This window comes from Oryctolagus cuniculus, chromosome 11 (genome assembly GCF_964237555.1).
Source record: "Oryctolagus cuniculus chromosome 11, mOryCun1.1, whole genome shotgun sequence".
In the NCBI taxonomy this organism is placed as follows: Eukaryota; Metazoa; Chordata; class Mammalia; order Lagomorpha; family Leporidae; genus Oryctolagus; species Oryctolagus cuniculus.
The window spans coordinates 74,470,032-74,487,656 of NC_091442.1; the positions used below are offsets into that span (position 1 = coordinate 74,470,032).

General features: G+C 38.4%; 1 protein-coding gene across 4 annotated transcripts in view; it reads left to right on the forward strand.

Annotated features, from left to right (window-relative positions):
* Positions 1-17,625, forward strand: part of TBC1D15 (TBC1 domain family member 15) — a 72,064-nt gene that overhangs the window by 48,539 nt on the left and 5,900 nt on the right. For all 4 annotated transcript variants that reach the window (XM_051845670.2, XM_051845672.2, XM_070052639.1 and 1 more), the window contains 4 exons: positions 1,148-1,264; positions 8,152-8,252; positions 13,053-13,152; positions 13,530-13,627. In XM_051845670.2, the coding sequence (XP_051701630.1) occupies positions 1,148-1,264; positions 8,152-8,252; positions 13,053-13,152; positions 13,530-13,627 (416 nt within the window). The remainder of the gene's footprint in view (positions 1-1,147; positions 1,265-8,151; positions 8,253-13,052; positions 13,153-13,529; positions 13,628-17,625) is intronic.

The following is a 17,625-nucleotide window of genomic DNA, read 5'->3' on the forward strand; positions in this document are numbered from 1 at the left end:
TTTTTTTTTAAAGATTTTGTTTATTTGAGAGGTAGAGTTACAGACAGCGAGAGACAGAGAGAAAGGTCTTCCATCCGTTGGTTCACTCTCCAAATGGCCGCAACAGCCGGAGCTGTGCTGATCCGAAGCCAGGAGCCAGGTGCTTCTTCCTGGTCTCCCATGTGGGTGCAGGGGCCCAAGGACTTGGGCCATCCTCCACTGCTCTCCCAGGCCATGGCAGAGAGCTGGATGGGAAGTAAAGCAGTCAGGACTAGAGCTGGCGCCCATATGGGATTCCGGCGCTGCAGGTGGAGGATTAACCTACTGTACCATGGTGCCGGCCCCTATACAGAGTTTTAAGAATGCTTTCAGATTATTCAGTTTAGTAGAAGGAGGACAATTATAACTTTTTATTAACACAATTTATTTTGGTGTAAATTAATCATTTTCAGTTTCTTTATTGCTGATTTACTGAAGGATTCATTTGGGAATGCCCTTTCAGTTATAGAGTCTGACACAGGATGTACTTAGCAGGCATCAGTGTTTGTAAATTTGATTGTCTATGCAACTTTGGATATACTCATGGTGATGTTCCCAAATTTGAGTTTAATTTCGGGAAGTTATTGTTTGAGCAGTGTTAGATGTTTATAACAACATCTAAACTTAATGGTATATGTGTGAAAATCAGGAAACAATATATCCAAATGATTATAGAACATGAGTTGATAATACTTTTTATTAAGGCATGAATCAATTGTGAATGAAAAACACACTTTATTGATTATACTTAATTGAATAGTAGCTTTTTAAATTACTGTTTCCAAGTACTACTTACCTATCACATGCTTTAAAGATTGACATTTTTGTTGCTAACTAATGTGAACTGTTACTTAGTATTGCCTTTAATTAGGTGAAAATGCTTCTACAGTAGTGAACTAATAAAGGTGTCAATATTTAGATTCTAAATCTTTCCATATGGAGGTAGACTCTGTTTTGATGTCTATCCAAAAATGTTACCTTATTGGATATTTGTATTGAATTTGATGAATTTTTTCTTTCATTAAGTAAAATTTGACATGAAAAGTAATTTCATACTTATAATATAAGAGCTTTATAAGAATCTGTTTTTTGAAAGGTTTTCAAATATGTGATGACTTTTCCTCCTTAGAAAAAGATGTTAACAGAACAGATCGAACAAACAAGTTTTACGAAGGCCAAGATAATCCAGGATTGATTTTGCTTCATGACATTTTGATGACTTACTGTATGTATGATTTTGATTTAGGTAAGTTCTCCTATGCAGTCCTACTTTTTGAAGATTTTTATATATTTAATTTAGAATATAAATTTATTAAATAATTAGACATAGATAATAGTTCTGTGGCCTTTTAAAATATTTATTTTATTTGGAAGATAGAGCTATAGGCAGAGAGAGAGACAGAGATCCTCCATACTCTGGTTTACTCCACAAATACCTGTTATGGCCAGGGCTGGCCCAGGCTGAAGCCAAAGCTTCATCCAGGTGTCTTACATGGGTGCAGGGGCAAGCTCTTGAGCCCTCTTCCATGGCTTTTGCAGGCACATTAGCAGGGAGCTGGATCAGAAGTGGATTTTAGTGTCACAGGTGGTGGCTTAACCAGCGATGCCACAAAGCCAGCCCCTGTAGTCTAATTTTTATAGGAATTATGCAGTGGGGGTTAGAAACTTAGAAGACTAAGGTTTCCAACCAAGGAACCCTCAGTTGCCACAACAGACTTCACTGGAGCACTATGGGATATTTTAAATTTTTGAGAGGATTGCCATGGCACCTCCAGGACATTGCACGAACAGCTAGCTGAAGTAATTAAGCATTTTAGCATTGTATCTCCCCACTCCTTTCGATGAAGTTCTGTCTTTGCAAAGCTGGATTATTGGCCTTGCTGTGATAAACAAGTATGTGTGAAAATAAATGAGCAACAGGAAATGAAGATAGTAGTGTTCAATTGAATTCAAGGTTTGAGAAATGGTGTAGTTCCTAACTAACTGGTGCTCAGTTCATAGGCCAAAAATACTGATTGAGTATGCCTTATCTGAAGTGCTTGGGGCCAGAATTATTTCATAGTTTTTGGAGTTTTTTAGATTTTGGAGTACTTGCACAGGATTTACTGGTTGAGCATCCCTGATCTGTTAATCTGAAATCCAAAGGGATTCTTACTTTGAAAATTTCAGAGTATTTCAGATTTTTGGATTGGGAATCCTTATTGTTTTCTGTTTAATACATGGAGATAATAGGTACTTCTTTGAAACTAGGAATGATTTTTTAAAATTAATTAATTAACTTTTTTTGACAGGCAGAGTTAGACAGTGAGAGAGAGAGAGACAGAGAAAAAGGTCTTCCTTTTTTCTGTTGATTCACCCCCCAAGTGGCCGATATGGCCAGTGCATTGCGGCTGGCGTGCTACGCAAATCTGAAGCCAGGAGCCAGGTGCTTCCTCCTGGTCTCCCATGTGGGTGCAGGGCTCAAGGACCTGGGCCATCCTCCACTGCCTTCCCGGGCCACAGCAGAGAGCTGAACTGGAAGAGGGGCAGCCAGGACAGAATCCGGTGCCCCGACTGGGACTAGAACCCGGTGTGCCGGCGCCGCAGGTGGAGGATTAGTCTAGTGAGCCGTAGTGCCGGCACTGGGAATGATTTGTAAAAATTACCAAATCTTTATGATGTTATGAGATGAGAAAGTTTGAGAATCATTGTTTGATGTCCTCTTCCTCTTCTAAAGAAAAATACTGTTTTGATATCTTAGACTAGCAGTGCAGATGATATTACAGGACATGTGGAACTTTTTTCTTGGTAAATCTTCCTACCTAGAATAGGTTGTTAGGACTAGTACTGGAGGTGGGAATGGGAAATTACATGGGGAAGGAATGCTAAGCAGTGCAAAAATTGATAAAACAATATATTACGGGGCAAGTGAACTTAAGGAACAAATATTTTAAGGGGAAAGAAAAATTTAAAAAAAATTTTTTTAAGGACCAAAATATTCCCTAAGCATCAATCTTTAAGTATGAATAACGGGAAAGTTTCTGAGTTACCTACCATGTAAATGGCTCCCAACTAGAGGATAATTAGATGTTTTCCTGATGACTTTAGTAGAGCTTTGGGCATTTTTTTTTTTTTAAGATTTTATTTATTTATTTGAGAGGTAGAGTTACAGACAGTGAGAGGGAGAGACAGAGAAAGGTCTTCCTTCTGCTGGTTCACTTCCCAGATGGCCACCATGGCCGGAGCTGTGCCTATCCAAAGCCAGGAGCCAGGTGCTTTTTCCAAGTCTCCCATGTGGATGCAGGGGCCCAAGGATTTGGGTGATCTTCTGCTTTCCCAGTCCACAGCAGAGAGCTGGACTGGAAGAGGAGCAGCTGGGACTAGAACCAGCACCCATATGGGATACCGGCACCGCAGGTGGAGGATTAACCTACTGCACTGCACCACTATGCTAGTCCCAAGCTTCAGGCCTCTTTAGGAGAACGTGGTTGGATATTTACAACATAAACCTCAATGAATCTTGAATTAGGGGTTAATTTTCTTTACTGTTGTGTCTGTGTAAATTCTTCTTGGCTTCCTATGTATAAATTAGCGAAGATGTAAATTCTGTTGTAGGTCTTGAGGTATCAACCTTTTTAGTGACAGTAAGTTGAAAGAGTTCTCTTTAAAATGCAAAATATAGCCTGTCCTCTCTATCACACCTTCAGTGAGCTTCAAATTGAAGCATTGAAAGAACATTGGTAGAGTGCTTTTTAGATTGCAGAGAGCTGTCGTACTTGATCTGATTTTTATTTTCTAACAGCAGCCTTTTGAAGAAGTAGGAAGGTAATTCCTACTTTTATGAGTAAGTTTATATTAATTCAGAGAGGAATTCAGAGCAGTACAAGAAGTAAATAATTGGCCTTGTGGCAGGGAGCCAGGTTTTTATCCCAAGCTGGCATTTTTACCTCTGCACCTTCAGGACTCCAATCCATTGCCATTTTAATTCCTGTAAGGAATGGAACCATCATGCTGGGGAACCAGAGGAATTACTGCATTCTCTCAGGTGGTAATTTCTGGGATAAGAATTCATGGATAATCTCATAGTAGGAGTCAGGCCCACTGTCTTAAATCAGTTCGTGGGATAAGTTGCCATTTCCATTGTCTTCACTTTTTCTATGCAGGCACTTTAGTTCTTTGAAACATAGTCAAGGTTTCTACTCTGGCTTTATGAGGACTAGGACAGTTTTTATAAAACTGGTGGTTCACATTTCTTGTCCTTTACTTATAAAAGAGCAGCCCAGGCTATAGATTTACTCTGACTTGGAGGTGATTCCATTACATTGAGTTGTGTGGCTTCTCAGCCCATAGGTGAGGTATCAGTATATTTGCATCAGATACAGTCTCATTCATAGTGAGGAAAGACATAAAAATTCTCAAAAACAGAAAGAACTTAATGATTTGTAGTTAGTGCTGACACTGTGCTTCAGAAAGTATCTATGGGAAGTGTCTTTTTTTTATAGTATTTTCATAATGATCTGGAAATCAATAAAAGGTTAAATTTATACACAAAATACTGTAAGAAGCTAAGAGATTGTCCAGTGTTTCTTTAAAATGATTTCTATACCCCAAGATTTATTTTTTGAATTTGATACTCTAAAAGAAAAGCTTCAGTTACCTGGAAAATTGACCTATATGTAGATAAGATTTTTCTTTTCAATATAAGAAAGTGTACATTGGGATGATAAATAGTTCATTTCTCATTCTTTCCCAAAACAAATTTGCCGTGAAAATTATTTTAGGGAGCTGCTTTAGAAATTGTAGTAGAGCTGATTAAGATGTACATCAGTCAGCACTACTACAGAATCTGAGTTACTGAATGCTGATTTAAACAGCTTTCATATTTCTTTAATTAAAAGTTAATTTAATTAACTCTACCCCCACAACCCTTGTGTATAAGACAAAATATGTTAATGGAAATGAAAAGATGAAGAACTTGACTACTTTCTTCAGCTAGCACTTAGAAAAAGAAATATGGTAGTGACCCTATGTGAAAGCTAAATTTTTAAATGGTTAGTTACTTAGGAATTTTTGTTAAAATTTCTTAATTATAAGGCACCTTTTGTGATAAGGAAATGTTCTTTTAGATCTTTGAATAGCACACTTTGAAATATTTCTATCATAGACTATATGTGCAGTCAGACCCAGTAGAGTAGTATTCTTTTGTACTTTGTTGAGTTCAGATTAGGTTTACTTCATGCCTTAAATTGTTTAGCCTTTATATTTGTCATTGATTTCACTGTGTCAGTACCAAGTAGGAAAGTTCTGCTAACAGTTTAGTCTGTTTTCAGCCTACCTAATCTTTGGCTAAATATTTGCTAAATATTACTTTAGGAATTACCTGCAGAGGGGCCAGCATTGTAGCATGGTGGGTAAAGCAGCCTCTTAGGTGCTGGTTCATGTTCTGTCTGCTCCACTTTCTGTCCAGCTCCCTGCTAGTGGCCTGAGAAAACAGCAGAAGATGGTCCAAGTCTTTGGGCACCTGCCACCAATGTGGGAGACTCAGATGAAGTGCCTGCCTTTGGCCTGGCTCATCCCTGTCCATTGCAGCCACTTGGGGATTGATCCAGCTGATCGAAGACCTCTTTGAAAGTCACTGACTTTCAAATAAATAAATAAATAAATAAATAAATATATATTTAAAGGAAACCATCTGCATAAATTTGTAGGCATGCTCGTATTTAGATACCTTGTCATGTGCTGCTTTATCTAGCATTTTTTTTGAAGGTTTATTTATTTGAAAGTTGGAGAAATAGAAAGAGATCTTACATCTCCTGGTTCACTCCCCAGATGTCTGCAATGGCCAGGGCTGGGCCAGTCTGAAGCCAAGTGCTAGGAGCTTCATCCAGGTCTCCAATGTGGGTTGCTGGGGCCCAGACCCTTGGGCTATCTTCTGCTTCTCCCAGGCCATTACCAGGGAACTGGATCTGACATGCAGCGGCTGAACATGAACTGACACCTGTATAGGATGCCAATGTTGCAGGTGGCTTTACCTGTTACACCACAACACTGGGACCCCTAGTTCTTTCTTTAAATGCCTTGTTAATTTCATTGTTTGATAATAATAATATTGGATGTCCTTCATGGGAACCCAGGTGTCTGTTTATGCTAATATGAGTAGAGAGATGTTTCACTGGAGGGTAGAATGTAGACATAGTGAGGTTAATGGGGCCATGGGAAGGGTTACAGCAGTGGATGATAGCTCAGAGACTAAGAACAAATTGACCCAAACCTTTATTTGTAATGGGGTCCTGAGATGATTTAAGTACCTTTCTGTATTGTATGTTTGATCTAATTTTTTTTTCAAAGAGATTTGGGCTTACCTGCTTTCTGGGGTCATTGTAAAAGTTTCTTTTATACACAAAATACTATGTGGGCTGGCATTGTATAGTGGGTAATGTTGCCACCTGTGACACCAGACATCCAATATGGGTGCTGTTTCAAGTCTGAGCTGCTCCACTTCCGATCCAACTTCCTGGTAATGTGCCTGGGGAAGCAGCCAAAGATGGCCTAAGTACTTGGGCCCCTGCACCGACATGGGAGACTTGGAAGAGCTCCTGGCTTTGGCCTGGCCCAGGTCTGGATGGTGCAGGCATTTGGGGAATAAACCAACAGATTTTGAAATAAATTAATAAATATTTCAAAAATTTTTCTTCCTAAAACAAAATGATGTATGATTGTGTATTTTTTAAAAAGAAGATTTATTTAGGCAGAGTTAGAGGGAGATGCAAAGAGAGAGAGAGATCTCTTCCATCCGCTGGTTCACTACTCAAATGGCTGCAGTGATCTGGGAGGGTCAGGCCAAAGCCAGGAGGCAGGAACTTCATCTGGGTCTCCTACGTGGATGCAGTGGCCCAAGGATATGGGCCATAGTCTGCTGCTTTCTCAGGCGCGTTAGCAGGGAGCTGGATTGGCAGCGGAACAGCAGGGATTTGAATCACTGCCTGTGTGGGATGCCCATATTGCAGGTGGAGGCTTACACTGTTAGGCTACAACACTGGCCCCAGTAATTGTGTATTTGTAGCCACACTATCCAGTCTCCCTTTAAGATATCTATATCTATATATATCTATATATCTATATCTATATCTATATCTATATATATATATATATAATGATTTAAATGGCTTTGATGCAGGTAGGTTTTGGTAAATAAAAATATAAGTTTTGGTTTTCAAATGAATTATGTTTTCCACAGACTTCTCAAGTCAGTCTTTATGCAATTTTAACAAATGTACAAAGGGTACAAAAGTTGAAAATGTGTAAGTGAAAAGGCTTAGTGTGACCTCTTGTTCTTTTGTTGGCTCAAGAATCCATGTTTAAGTCTGAAGTTCAGTTGTAAAGTAGGTAATTGAGGTGAAAAGCAAAACCACACTTTGTTTTTAATTGAGGGGTCTGATTCCTTAACTTTGCAGTTTTTCTTTTAATCAAGGGCTGTAATTAGTGTCATGGTTGAGAGATTATAATAGCATCAGGAGAAGGGTAGTTAAGGTGACAGCTTTAAGCATAAAGTATGGATTAAATTAAACCCAGTTGTTAGCATTGGTTCGATAAAAGGTACAAAAGAAAAAAGAAGGCCATAGATACGATGACTCTTTAAAAGAGGTACATAATTTTGTTAGTGACCCCTTTTGTTTAAGCTTCTAGTGGTTGGCTTGTTAAAGCAAGTGTACTCTTTTCAGTTCTTAATTTACTTAGCTTATTTATGTGGTACTGTTGCTCACTGAGGCCTTGCAATTTTTATCCCCTTGATATTTTCAACATTATTCTCCCTTGAGTTTTTTCCTTACCTGTCCGTACCTTCTCAAGCCTCCCTTTGAGTATGTATTCTTGTATTTGCTGTTTCTTAGGTTACTTTCTTCACCTGTCCTTTCTCATAATGCCTTTGCATGTTATTTGTTTATAACACCCATTTACGTATCTACACATTCCAGGAACTGTCTAACCAAGTTGTCTTTCTCACCTTATTACCATAGTCTTTCTTGTATATTTTTTGGTGAATATCAGTTTCTGAATCTAAGGAAAGATTTAATTATCAGTGAAATGGTGGTGATATGTGTAACAGGATACATAAAACTTAGTTTTCAGAGACATTATTCTTTGTATTCTTCTTAGGATATGTGCAAGGAATGAGTGACTTACTTTCCCCTCTTTTATATGTGATGGAAAATGAAGTGGATGCATTTTGGTGCTTTGCTTCTTACATGGACCAAATGGTAAGAACAAGGATTCCTTCCTTAAGTCACACTGATTTTGAAAATTTAGTTGTATAATCTAATGCAAGATTGATTTTTTTTTAATTTAGCCAATTATGATGTAACTTCAAGGTATTACTCTATGCCTTTTTTGTTGTTGTTCTGATAGCCCTTTAAGAGGCTTAGAAACACTGACATTGTTTTTTAATGCTAAAGTTGGGACAGCTTGTACCTATAGTGTAGGAATAATCAGAATTTAATGTTGGTGGATGTTTATGTTCTACAGAAGAGTTATGAGTCAGTACAGAATATTGATGAAATAGAAGAGTTCAGTTTCGTGAAGTAGTTGAACTTACGTATCATCTATTTCAGATATTAAATCTGTTTCAGAGATAAAGCTTAGTCATACCTTAGTCCTTACCTTTTGTGAAAATTTTAGATTTTCATCATTATAGTAACTGATTTTTCTTCAGATGTGTTTGAACTATTTGTAGCTGACACTTTCTTAGCAGTTTATTGCCATTTTCCTAGAAGTATGTGATTATTAGTGTTGAACTATGTATACATGTACATATTAGTAAAGATAACATTTTATGCATTGTTTTTGCTATGTGTTTGAGACAGTTATAGGGCTGTGGTTAGAGAGAGTATTGACAGGGAAATAAACAGGAAAGTCTTCTCAGGCAGTTAGGAAAAGAAAGTGGAAGGGTAGAGTAGATAAAGGCACTCCATGGTGTAAAGAACTGACCACAAACGAAACCACTGTGTTTCGTCAAAGTAAAACTGATACGCTTAATGTTGGGCTGTAATGTCAGTTGTTGAAATGGCTTGCTTGCAAGGGGATAACAACATCTAAGTTATTTTCCTGCAATGTAGCTTTAACTTAGGCTTCTGAGATACAAATGATAAATTTGAAGTGATATGCTTTCCTTTTCTCTACTTCTGTTTTCTCCCCTTTTGTCTATTTTTCTTTCCCCTTCTAATTTTTCCCACTTTGGTCTATTTCCTCTAATCTTTTGTCCATGGCTTCAACTCATCCTCAGTTCTTTTCAAAATGTGTATTTGATAAGATTTGATAGTTTTACACTGTTCTTTTGCTATTAATAAATATTTCAATTCTTTGACATAAGTTACTGTTTTGGAATTATTTGAAAGGATTGTCAATTGCAGTAGTCTAGTAATAATATGGCTTGTCTTCCTTACTTTTTGATTGATTGTGTGCCCTGCTGTCTTAGTTCCAATTACTCCCAAATGCTCTAGAAACCTGAGACGTTTGTTACAAAGGTCTGTACAATTGATAATAATTACATAAAACTGTAGTCTATCTTGTGCTTTTGTTGTTTATCCTCTTTTCACTAGAGCTAGTATGTTCCCTAATAAAAGGAGATCATGCTTCGTTTCATTGATAGTTTCCAGAGTGTTCCTAATGCCTGACATGAGGTTGTTGAGATTTTTGTAGAATAAACATGGGACTGTTTCCCCAATGTTTAGTTTAAACCTCTACTTATAAGTTATTAAAAAAATTAACTTGAAAATACTGTGTTTAGTTTCTTAGTTTTCAATAAAACTAAGCTAATCAATCGACATTTCCAAATATATTGGCATCTAATGTGTGCATGCATTCACACACATGTGTGCATGGATTTCAGTCTCATAGGTAAAGACATTGAGTATCTGTAATATAAACTTCATGGTCTGTCATTTTTATATATGAAGAAGGTTCAGTTTCTTCATTCTATCTTTTTCACATTAAATGTTCTCTATATCTACCTTTTCCATTCAGGGTATTCTGAGGATTTTTTCTGCTCTTTATTCTACAAAGATCTCTTCTTTTAGCATATTGTTTACTAACATCTTTTAAAAAATAATATTTGAATGAAAGGGCAATATGTGGCAATCAGAATAATCTGTGGTTATTTTTCACTGCATTGCTATGGGTTTGATGTCCTTAAATCTGTGCTGTTTCTTGACTCCTTGTTTTTGTTTTACAGCTTTACTTCATGTAAGTTTTTACTGCTTTTGTGATAGCTAAATCTAATGTCCATGAATTTACTTTGTTGATATTTACTTACAGTTAATGTAGTCCTAGGCATAGATTTTGTCTATTTTTTTTTCCGTTTTCGATTCTCTTTATATACAGAAGATCAGTTTAGCATACATTAAGTAAAGATTTCAACAGTTTGCTCCCACACAGAAACACAAAGTGAAAAATACTGTTTGAGCACTAGCCACAGCATTAAATCTCAATGTACAGCACACTAAGGACAGAGATCCTACATGAGGAGTAAGTGCACAGTGACTCCTGTTGTTGACTTAACAAATTGACACTCTTGTTTATGGCCTCAGTAATCACCCTAGGCTCTTGTCATGAGCTGCCAAGGCTATGGAAGCCCCCTGAGTTCACTGACTCTGGTCATATTTAGACAAGGCCATGGTCAAAGTGGAAGTTCTCTCCTCCCTTCAGAGAAAGGTATCTCCTTCTTTGATGACCTGTTCTTTCCACTGGGATCTCACTCGCAGAGATCTTTCATTTAGGTTTTTTTTTTTTGTTTTTTTTTTTTTCCCCCAGAGTGTCTTGGCTTTCCATGCCTGAAATACTCTCATGGGCTTTTCAGCCATATCCGCATGCCTTAAGGGTGATTCTGAGGCCAGAGTGCTGTTTAGAACATCTGCCATTCTATGGGTCTGCTGTGTATCTCACTTCCCATGTTGGATCATTCTCTCCCTTTTTTATTCTATCAGCTATTGTATTTTTATAGAAAAAAAAAAGTACAAATGATCTAATGGGCTTTCTTTTCCCCATCATCCCATTTTGCCATACAGTTTCAGTCCTTCCCTTTTCCTTGTCTCCCTCTATATTAACATTTACACAACACACAGACATATGCACACAGACATAGACACACACACACACACACACACTTTTGCTTACAGATACAGTTGAAATTCTTTGTATATCTGTTGTTAATCCCAGTATTTCTGAAGTTGCTGTCTGTTGTTTGGGGATGCTGCTGCTTCTTCCTTTGTTCCTTCTTTCCTTTCCTTTTCCTTTTGTATGTATGTATGTATGTATTTATTTATTTATGTATGTAGTGGAGTGGGTAGCAATAGCTATGCCATATTGATGCTCTTTGCTGTGTTACAACAAAAATTATCCTGTTAATCAGAGAGTTAATTCTGCCCTTTCCCCATAAGTCCATCTGGTAAATATGGAGAGAAAGTATATCTTGAAGGCTTCAGTTAGTCTGCTAAACTATTTCTTTAATTCATTAAAGAGAAATAGCTTATTGAGAATTGGTAGCCTTTAAAATTGAAATAATCATGAATTGTTTCTGATCTAATAGTTCTGAGATAATATTATTGTGCTCTAACCCCAACAAAGAGAAGTAAGGGAAGAGGTGTTGTTCCAAGGCTTTTCACAAGGACTAGGACAGTAGGTTGTCTTGGAAGGGTTGGGGCATGTGAATTAGGATCAGAATTGCCCAAAAAGCCTTTCAAAGCATTTGTTTTTGTCCCCTCTTAATTGAACTGTTGGACGGGAATTTGCTCAGCCTTGAAGATTGAGAACTATTGTTTATATATTGTAAAAACAAAACAAAAGAAAAAACCTTTGTGACCTCAAGACCCCTACCTATGCTTACATATTACTGAGGACCCCAAAGAGCTTTCGTTTATTTGAGTTTATCTGTTGATTTATATAATACGAAAAGTTAATACTCAGAAATTTATAAGTACTTATAAATTCATTTGAAAAACAATAAACCTGTTTTACCATTAACATGAGTTACATTTTTTATTAAAAACAACTTTTCTTAATGAAAACCATTTACTGAAAAGGGAAAATATTATTTACTTAATTATTTCTTCAAAGACTAAGATTGGATTTGTCTGATCCCAAGCCCATGCTTTTCTTTAGGTTAAAATATATATATGCTTTAACCTATATATTTTATATATAATATATTTATTTTATAATATTATAGAGAAAGAGCTTCCATCCTCTGGTTTATTCCTCAACTGCCTGCAGTGGCTGGGGCTGGGCCAGGCTGGAGTCTGGAGCTGAGAACTCAAGCTAGGTCTTCCATGTGGGTGGCAGGTGCCCACCTGCTTTAACCTGTACCTTCTGCTCTCTGTGTATGCATTTGCAGGTAGTGGATCTGGGATTTGAACCCAGATACTATCAAATAGGCTGTGGGACTATCAATTGGTAGCTTAACTGTACTCCAAACATCTGCCCCAAGGGGGGAAGTTTTAAATTTTCAGTTTTGTAAGATGTCTGGTTTAATACAAGACAGCTGTATTTCAGTATCTGCCTCTGTATTCAGTTTGTTGGAATATTACATATAACCTTTGCAGTTGTGAGAGAAAGTGTGGAATTCTAATAATGTTTCAGTATTGTTATAACAATGGATTTGACCTCACAGATTCCCTGGTGTCAGCAAACCAAGGAAGTAATTAGTAATTTTTTAAAAATGAGACAATATTAAAACTAAAATTAATTTTATATAATTTGAAGCAATATTTAAGAATGGAAATAATTGAATAAATGTTTGCCATATATGTGTTCCTTTCATGAAATTCTTATGCTATGTAAAAAGTAAGTTTCTGAGAGTCTAGCTGCTGTCCTTGCATTTTTATTAACTCTGATGACTGGAGGGGAAAAATATCTTTAGTTTGAGACAAATATTTTTCTCTCTTCCTTCCCTTAGTGTTCCTTTAGCTTTGTAATTAGTTGTTCATTTTTTTGAGTTATCAGTGATTATATACTATAAAATATTCAGGAAATATGACTTCTGTGGTAACAATTATTTCTTTTTAAAGCATCACAATTTTGAAGAACAGATGCAAGGCATGAAGACCCAGCTAATTCAGCTGAGTACCTTACTTCGATTGTTGGACAGTGGATTTTGCAGTTACCTAGGTAAGGTTAGTGGATCAGAACTTAACCCAGCAAATTGTAGGTTGTAATATACAGAAAAAAAGTGTAAAGAACTGTTTTCAAAACATACTTATTTATACTCTACTGCATTTGACTGAGCCATTCTAAGAAACAAAAGTGTGAAGCAAACTGTTTATGTAGTTCTGCCATAAAATATTTTATTCATAAAATGAACTTAGTTGTTACTTTGTGGTTTTTAGAAAGAAGCTAGCCTATAAATTTGAATTGCTTCAAGGTACTTAAATATATAGAGCTTTTACTTACCTAAGATATCTAGAAAATTTGAGTTTGAGAAAGATCACTGTATTATGTCACAGTAACCTAAGAGTAATCCACATATGTGTTTTTCTTTTGTATAGAATCTCAGGACTCGGGATACCTTTATTTTTGCTTCAGATGGCTTTTAATCAGATTTAAAAGGGAATTTAGTTTTCTAGATATTCTTCGGTTATGGGAGGTAAGTTCTTAAATTATTATACAAATGTAATGTTTATTATGGAAAGAAGCAAAGTATTCTTTTAAAAAAAAAAAAAGATTTATTTTATTTATTTGCAAGACTGAGAGAGGTGGGGGGGGGGAGAGGTCCTCCATCCTCTGGTTCATTCTCCAATTGGCCACAACAGCCGGAGCTGTGCCAAGCGGAGCCAGGGGCTTCTTCCGGGTCTCCCACATGGGTGCAGGGGCCCAAGGACTTGGGCCATCTTGTACTGCTATCCCAGGCCATAGCAGAGAGCTGGATCAGAAGTGGAGCAGCCAGGACTAGAACCAGTGCCCACATGGGATGCCAGCACTTCAGGCCAGGGCTTTAATCTGCTGTGCCGCAGCGCCAGCCCCAGAAGCGAAGTATTCTGTAGAGTATAAGTGGATTGTGAAAGCCTAACTGAAATTTGTAAGGCAAGTATATTAATAAAATTCTGATGGTTTTAAACATTAATGACCTCAAATCTACATCTGATCTTTTGGAGCTTCTTGCTTCAAGTTAAGATTTCTGTGAGATATGGGTTCAAAGAGGTACAACCCAGAATGAGTACTATAGACTACTTGCTCCCTGTGTTCTTTCTTTGGGACATTTGACTTTATGTGAGTGTCTTCCACATTCTGGCATAGATTAGTTTAACATTCAAGAAGGCTTTTTTATTTATTTGAGAGCAAGCTTCCCCTTCTTCTGGTTTGCTTCCTAAATACCCACAATAGGCCGGTGCTGCGGCTCACTAGGCTAATCCTCTGCCTTGCGGCGCCGGCACACCGGGTTCTAGTCCCGGTCGGGGCGCCGGATTCTGTCCCGGTTGCCCCTCTTCCAGGCCAGCTCTCTGCTGTGGCTAGGGAGTGCAGTGGAGGATGGCCCAAGTGCTTGGGCCCTGCACCCCATGGGAGACCAGGAGAAGTACCTGGCTCCTGCCATCGGATCAGCGCGGTGCGCCGGCTGCAGCGCGCTGGCCGCAGTGGCCATTGGAGGGTGAACCAACGGCAAAGGAAGACCTTTCTGTCTCTCTCTCTCTCTCACTGTCCACTCTGCCTGTCCAAAAAAAAAAAAAAAAAAAAAAAAAACAAAAAACAACCCACAATAACTGGTTCTGGGCCAGGCTAAAGCTGGGAGCCAGGAACTTGATTCAGGTCTCCAACATGGGTGACAGGAACCAAGTTATTTGAGTTATCACCTCTCGCAGGGTCTGCATTAGCAGGAAGCTGGAGACAGGAACTGGAGCCAGGTATCAAACTCAGGTCCTCAAGTAGAAATGCAAAGTATCTGAACTGCTAGTCTAAATGCCTTCCACCTCAAGAAAGATTATACGGACCAGCCAGTTGAGTTGGCAGTTTCAGATGTTGGGAGGGAGTTGACTTGTATTTTGCCTTTACAAAGAAATTTAAGTCACAACAAAGTAGTAAGAATAATACAAAAATATTCTACCCTCCTGATATAACATGTGTAAATAATTTTTAATACTCAGTTTTTTTTTCATTTCTCAATAAAACCAAAGTTAAGTCTTCTTTAATTATCACCCTAGTTTTCTTTCCCTCTCCTCAGAGTACATTCATCATATTTTTGATGTATGTCTTTTAATTCCCTTTTTCACCCATGGAAACTTATTTCAATACTTTCTGCTTCTAAAAATATTTTAAATGATACATACAAATTATACCTATATGTGACATTTTGGTAATTGTATATACATTGTTAATGTTCACATCAGGGTAAGCATATCCAATCTCCTCAAACTTTTATCCTTTCTTTGTGGTGAAAACATTAAAAATGTTTTATAGTGATCTTTTTTTAATATATAAATTATATGTAGTCATCTGGTATACAATAGAATACCAAAACCTCTTTCACCTTTGTAACTTAGGATACTGTGGTTAATCAACTCTTGATAAAAGATAAGATTTTTATCTTCTTGTGAATCTGTTAATGATAGATGAATGTGCTTTTTTTTTTTTTTAAAAGATTTATTTATTTATTTGAAAGAGTTACACAAAGAGAGGAGAGGCAGAGAGAGAGAGGTCTTCTATCCGATGATTCACTCCCCAGTTGGCCGCAACGGCTGGAGCTGTGCCGTTCTGAAGCCAGGAGCCAGGAGCCAGGAGCTTCTTCCAGGTCTCCCATGTGGCTACAGGGGCCCAAGGACTTGGGCCATCTTCTGCTATCCTTGGCCATAGCAGATAGCTGGATAGGAAGTGGAGCAGCCGGGTTTCGAACCAGCGGCCACATGGGATGCTGGTGCTTCAGGCCAGGGCGTTAAGCCACTGTGCCACAGCCCCGGCCCCGAGGAATGTGCTTTTTAAATACAATATTGCCATAATGATGGGTTGTTGCCTTGTCTTTATAAAAGCTAAGAGATTTCAGTATTTCTTGTAAGTAAAGGATGGAGATACAGTCCGTTTACATAATAAACCAATATATGCAGTGGACCCCAGTCCTCTCTGAGGTTTTTATAATTTGGAATTCATTTCTGTACTGTTAATGAGCTGTGCTACTAGCAAGGAATGACACACTGTGGCCAGTGCCATGGCTTACTTGGCTAATCCTCTGCCTGTGGCGCTGGTATCCTGGGTTCTATTCCCGGTTGGGGTGCTGGGTACTAGTCCCGGTGCTCCTCTTCCAGTCCAGCTCTCTGCTGTGGCCCTAATTTCTTTATCCAGTCTTCAGCTAATGGACATCTGGATGGATTCCGTATCTTAGCTATTGTGAATTGAACTACAATGAACATGGGGGTACAGATCACTCTTTTATATGCTGACTTCATTTCGTTTGAGTACATTCCGGGGAGCGGGATGGCTGAGTCATATGGTAGGTCTATATTTGGCTTCTGGAGATATCTCCATACTGTCTTCCATAGTAGCTGGACCAGTGTACATTCTTACCATCAAGGAATTAGTGTGGTTTTCCCCTCAACATCCTCACCAGCATTTGTTGTTTGTTGATTTCTGTATGAGAACCATTATAACTGGAGTGAGGTGAAATCTCATTGTGGTTTTGCTTTAATTTCCCTGATGGCTAATGATCCTGAGCTTTTTTTTTTTTTTTTTTTTTGGACAGGCAGAGTGGACAGTAAGAGAGAGAGACAGAGAGAAAGGTCTTCCTTTTGCCGTTGGTTCACCCTCCAACGGCCGCCGCGGCCGGCGCGCTGCGGCCGGCGCACCGTGCTGATCCGATGGCAGGAGCCAGGAGCCAGGTGCTTCTCCTGGTCTCCCATGGGGTGCAGGGCCCAAGCACTTGGGCCATCCTCCACTGCACTCCCTGGCCACAGCAGAGAGCTGGCCTGGAAGAGGGGCAACCGGGACAGAATCCGGCGCCCCGACCGGGACTAGAACCCGGTGTGCTGGCGCTGCTAGGCGGGAGGATTAGCCTAGTGAGCCGCGGCGCCAGCCAATCCTGAGCATTTTTTAAGTGTCTGTTGGCCATTTGAATTTCTTCCTTTGAAAAATGCCTGTTCAAGTCCTTTGCCCATTTCTTTACTGGGTTGTTTGTTCTGTTGTTGTTGAGTTTCTTGAAATCTTAGACTCTGGATATTAATCCTTTATCAGTTGCATAGTTTGCAAATGATTTCTCCCATTGTGTTGGTTGTTCTTCTCTTTGCTGAGTGTTTCTTTTGCAGTACAGAAGCTTCTTGGCTTAATGTAATCCTGTCTGCCAATTTCGACCTTGATTAAATGTGCTTTTGGGATCTTTTCCAAAAAGTTTTTGTTTATGCCAGTGTCTAGCAGGGTTTCCCCAATGTTCTCTAGTAATTTGATATCAGGTCATAGATTTAGGTCCTTGATCTGTTTTGAGTTGATTGTTGTATAAGGAGTTAGGTAGGGGTCTTGGTTTGTACTTCTGCATGTAGAAATCCAGTTTTCTCAGCACCATTTGTTAAAGAGACTGTCCTTTCTCCAGGATTTGTTTTTAACTTTGTCAAAGACAAGTTGGTTGTAGATGCTTACATTGTTTTCTGGAGTTTCTATTCTGTTCCATTG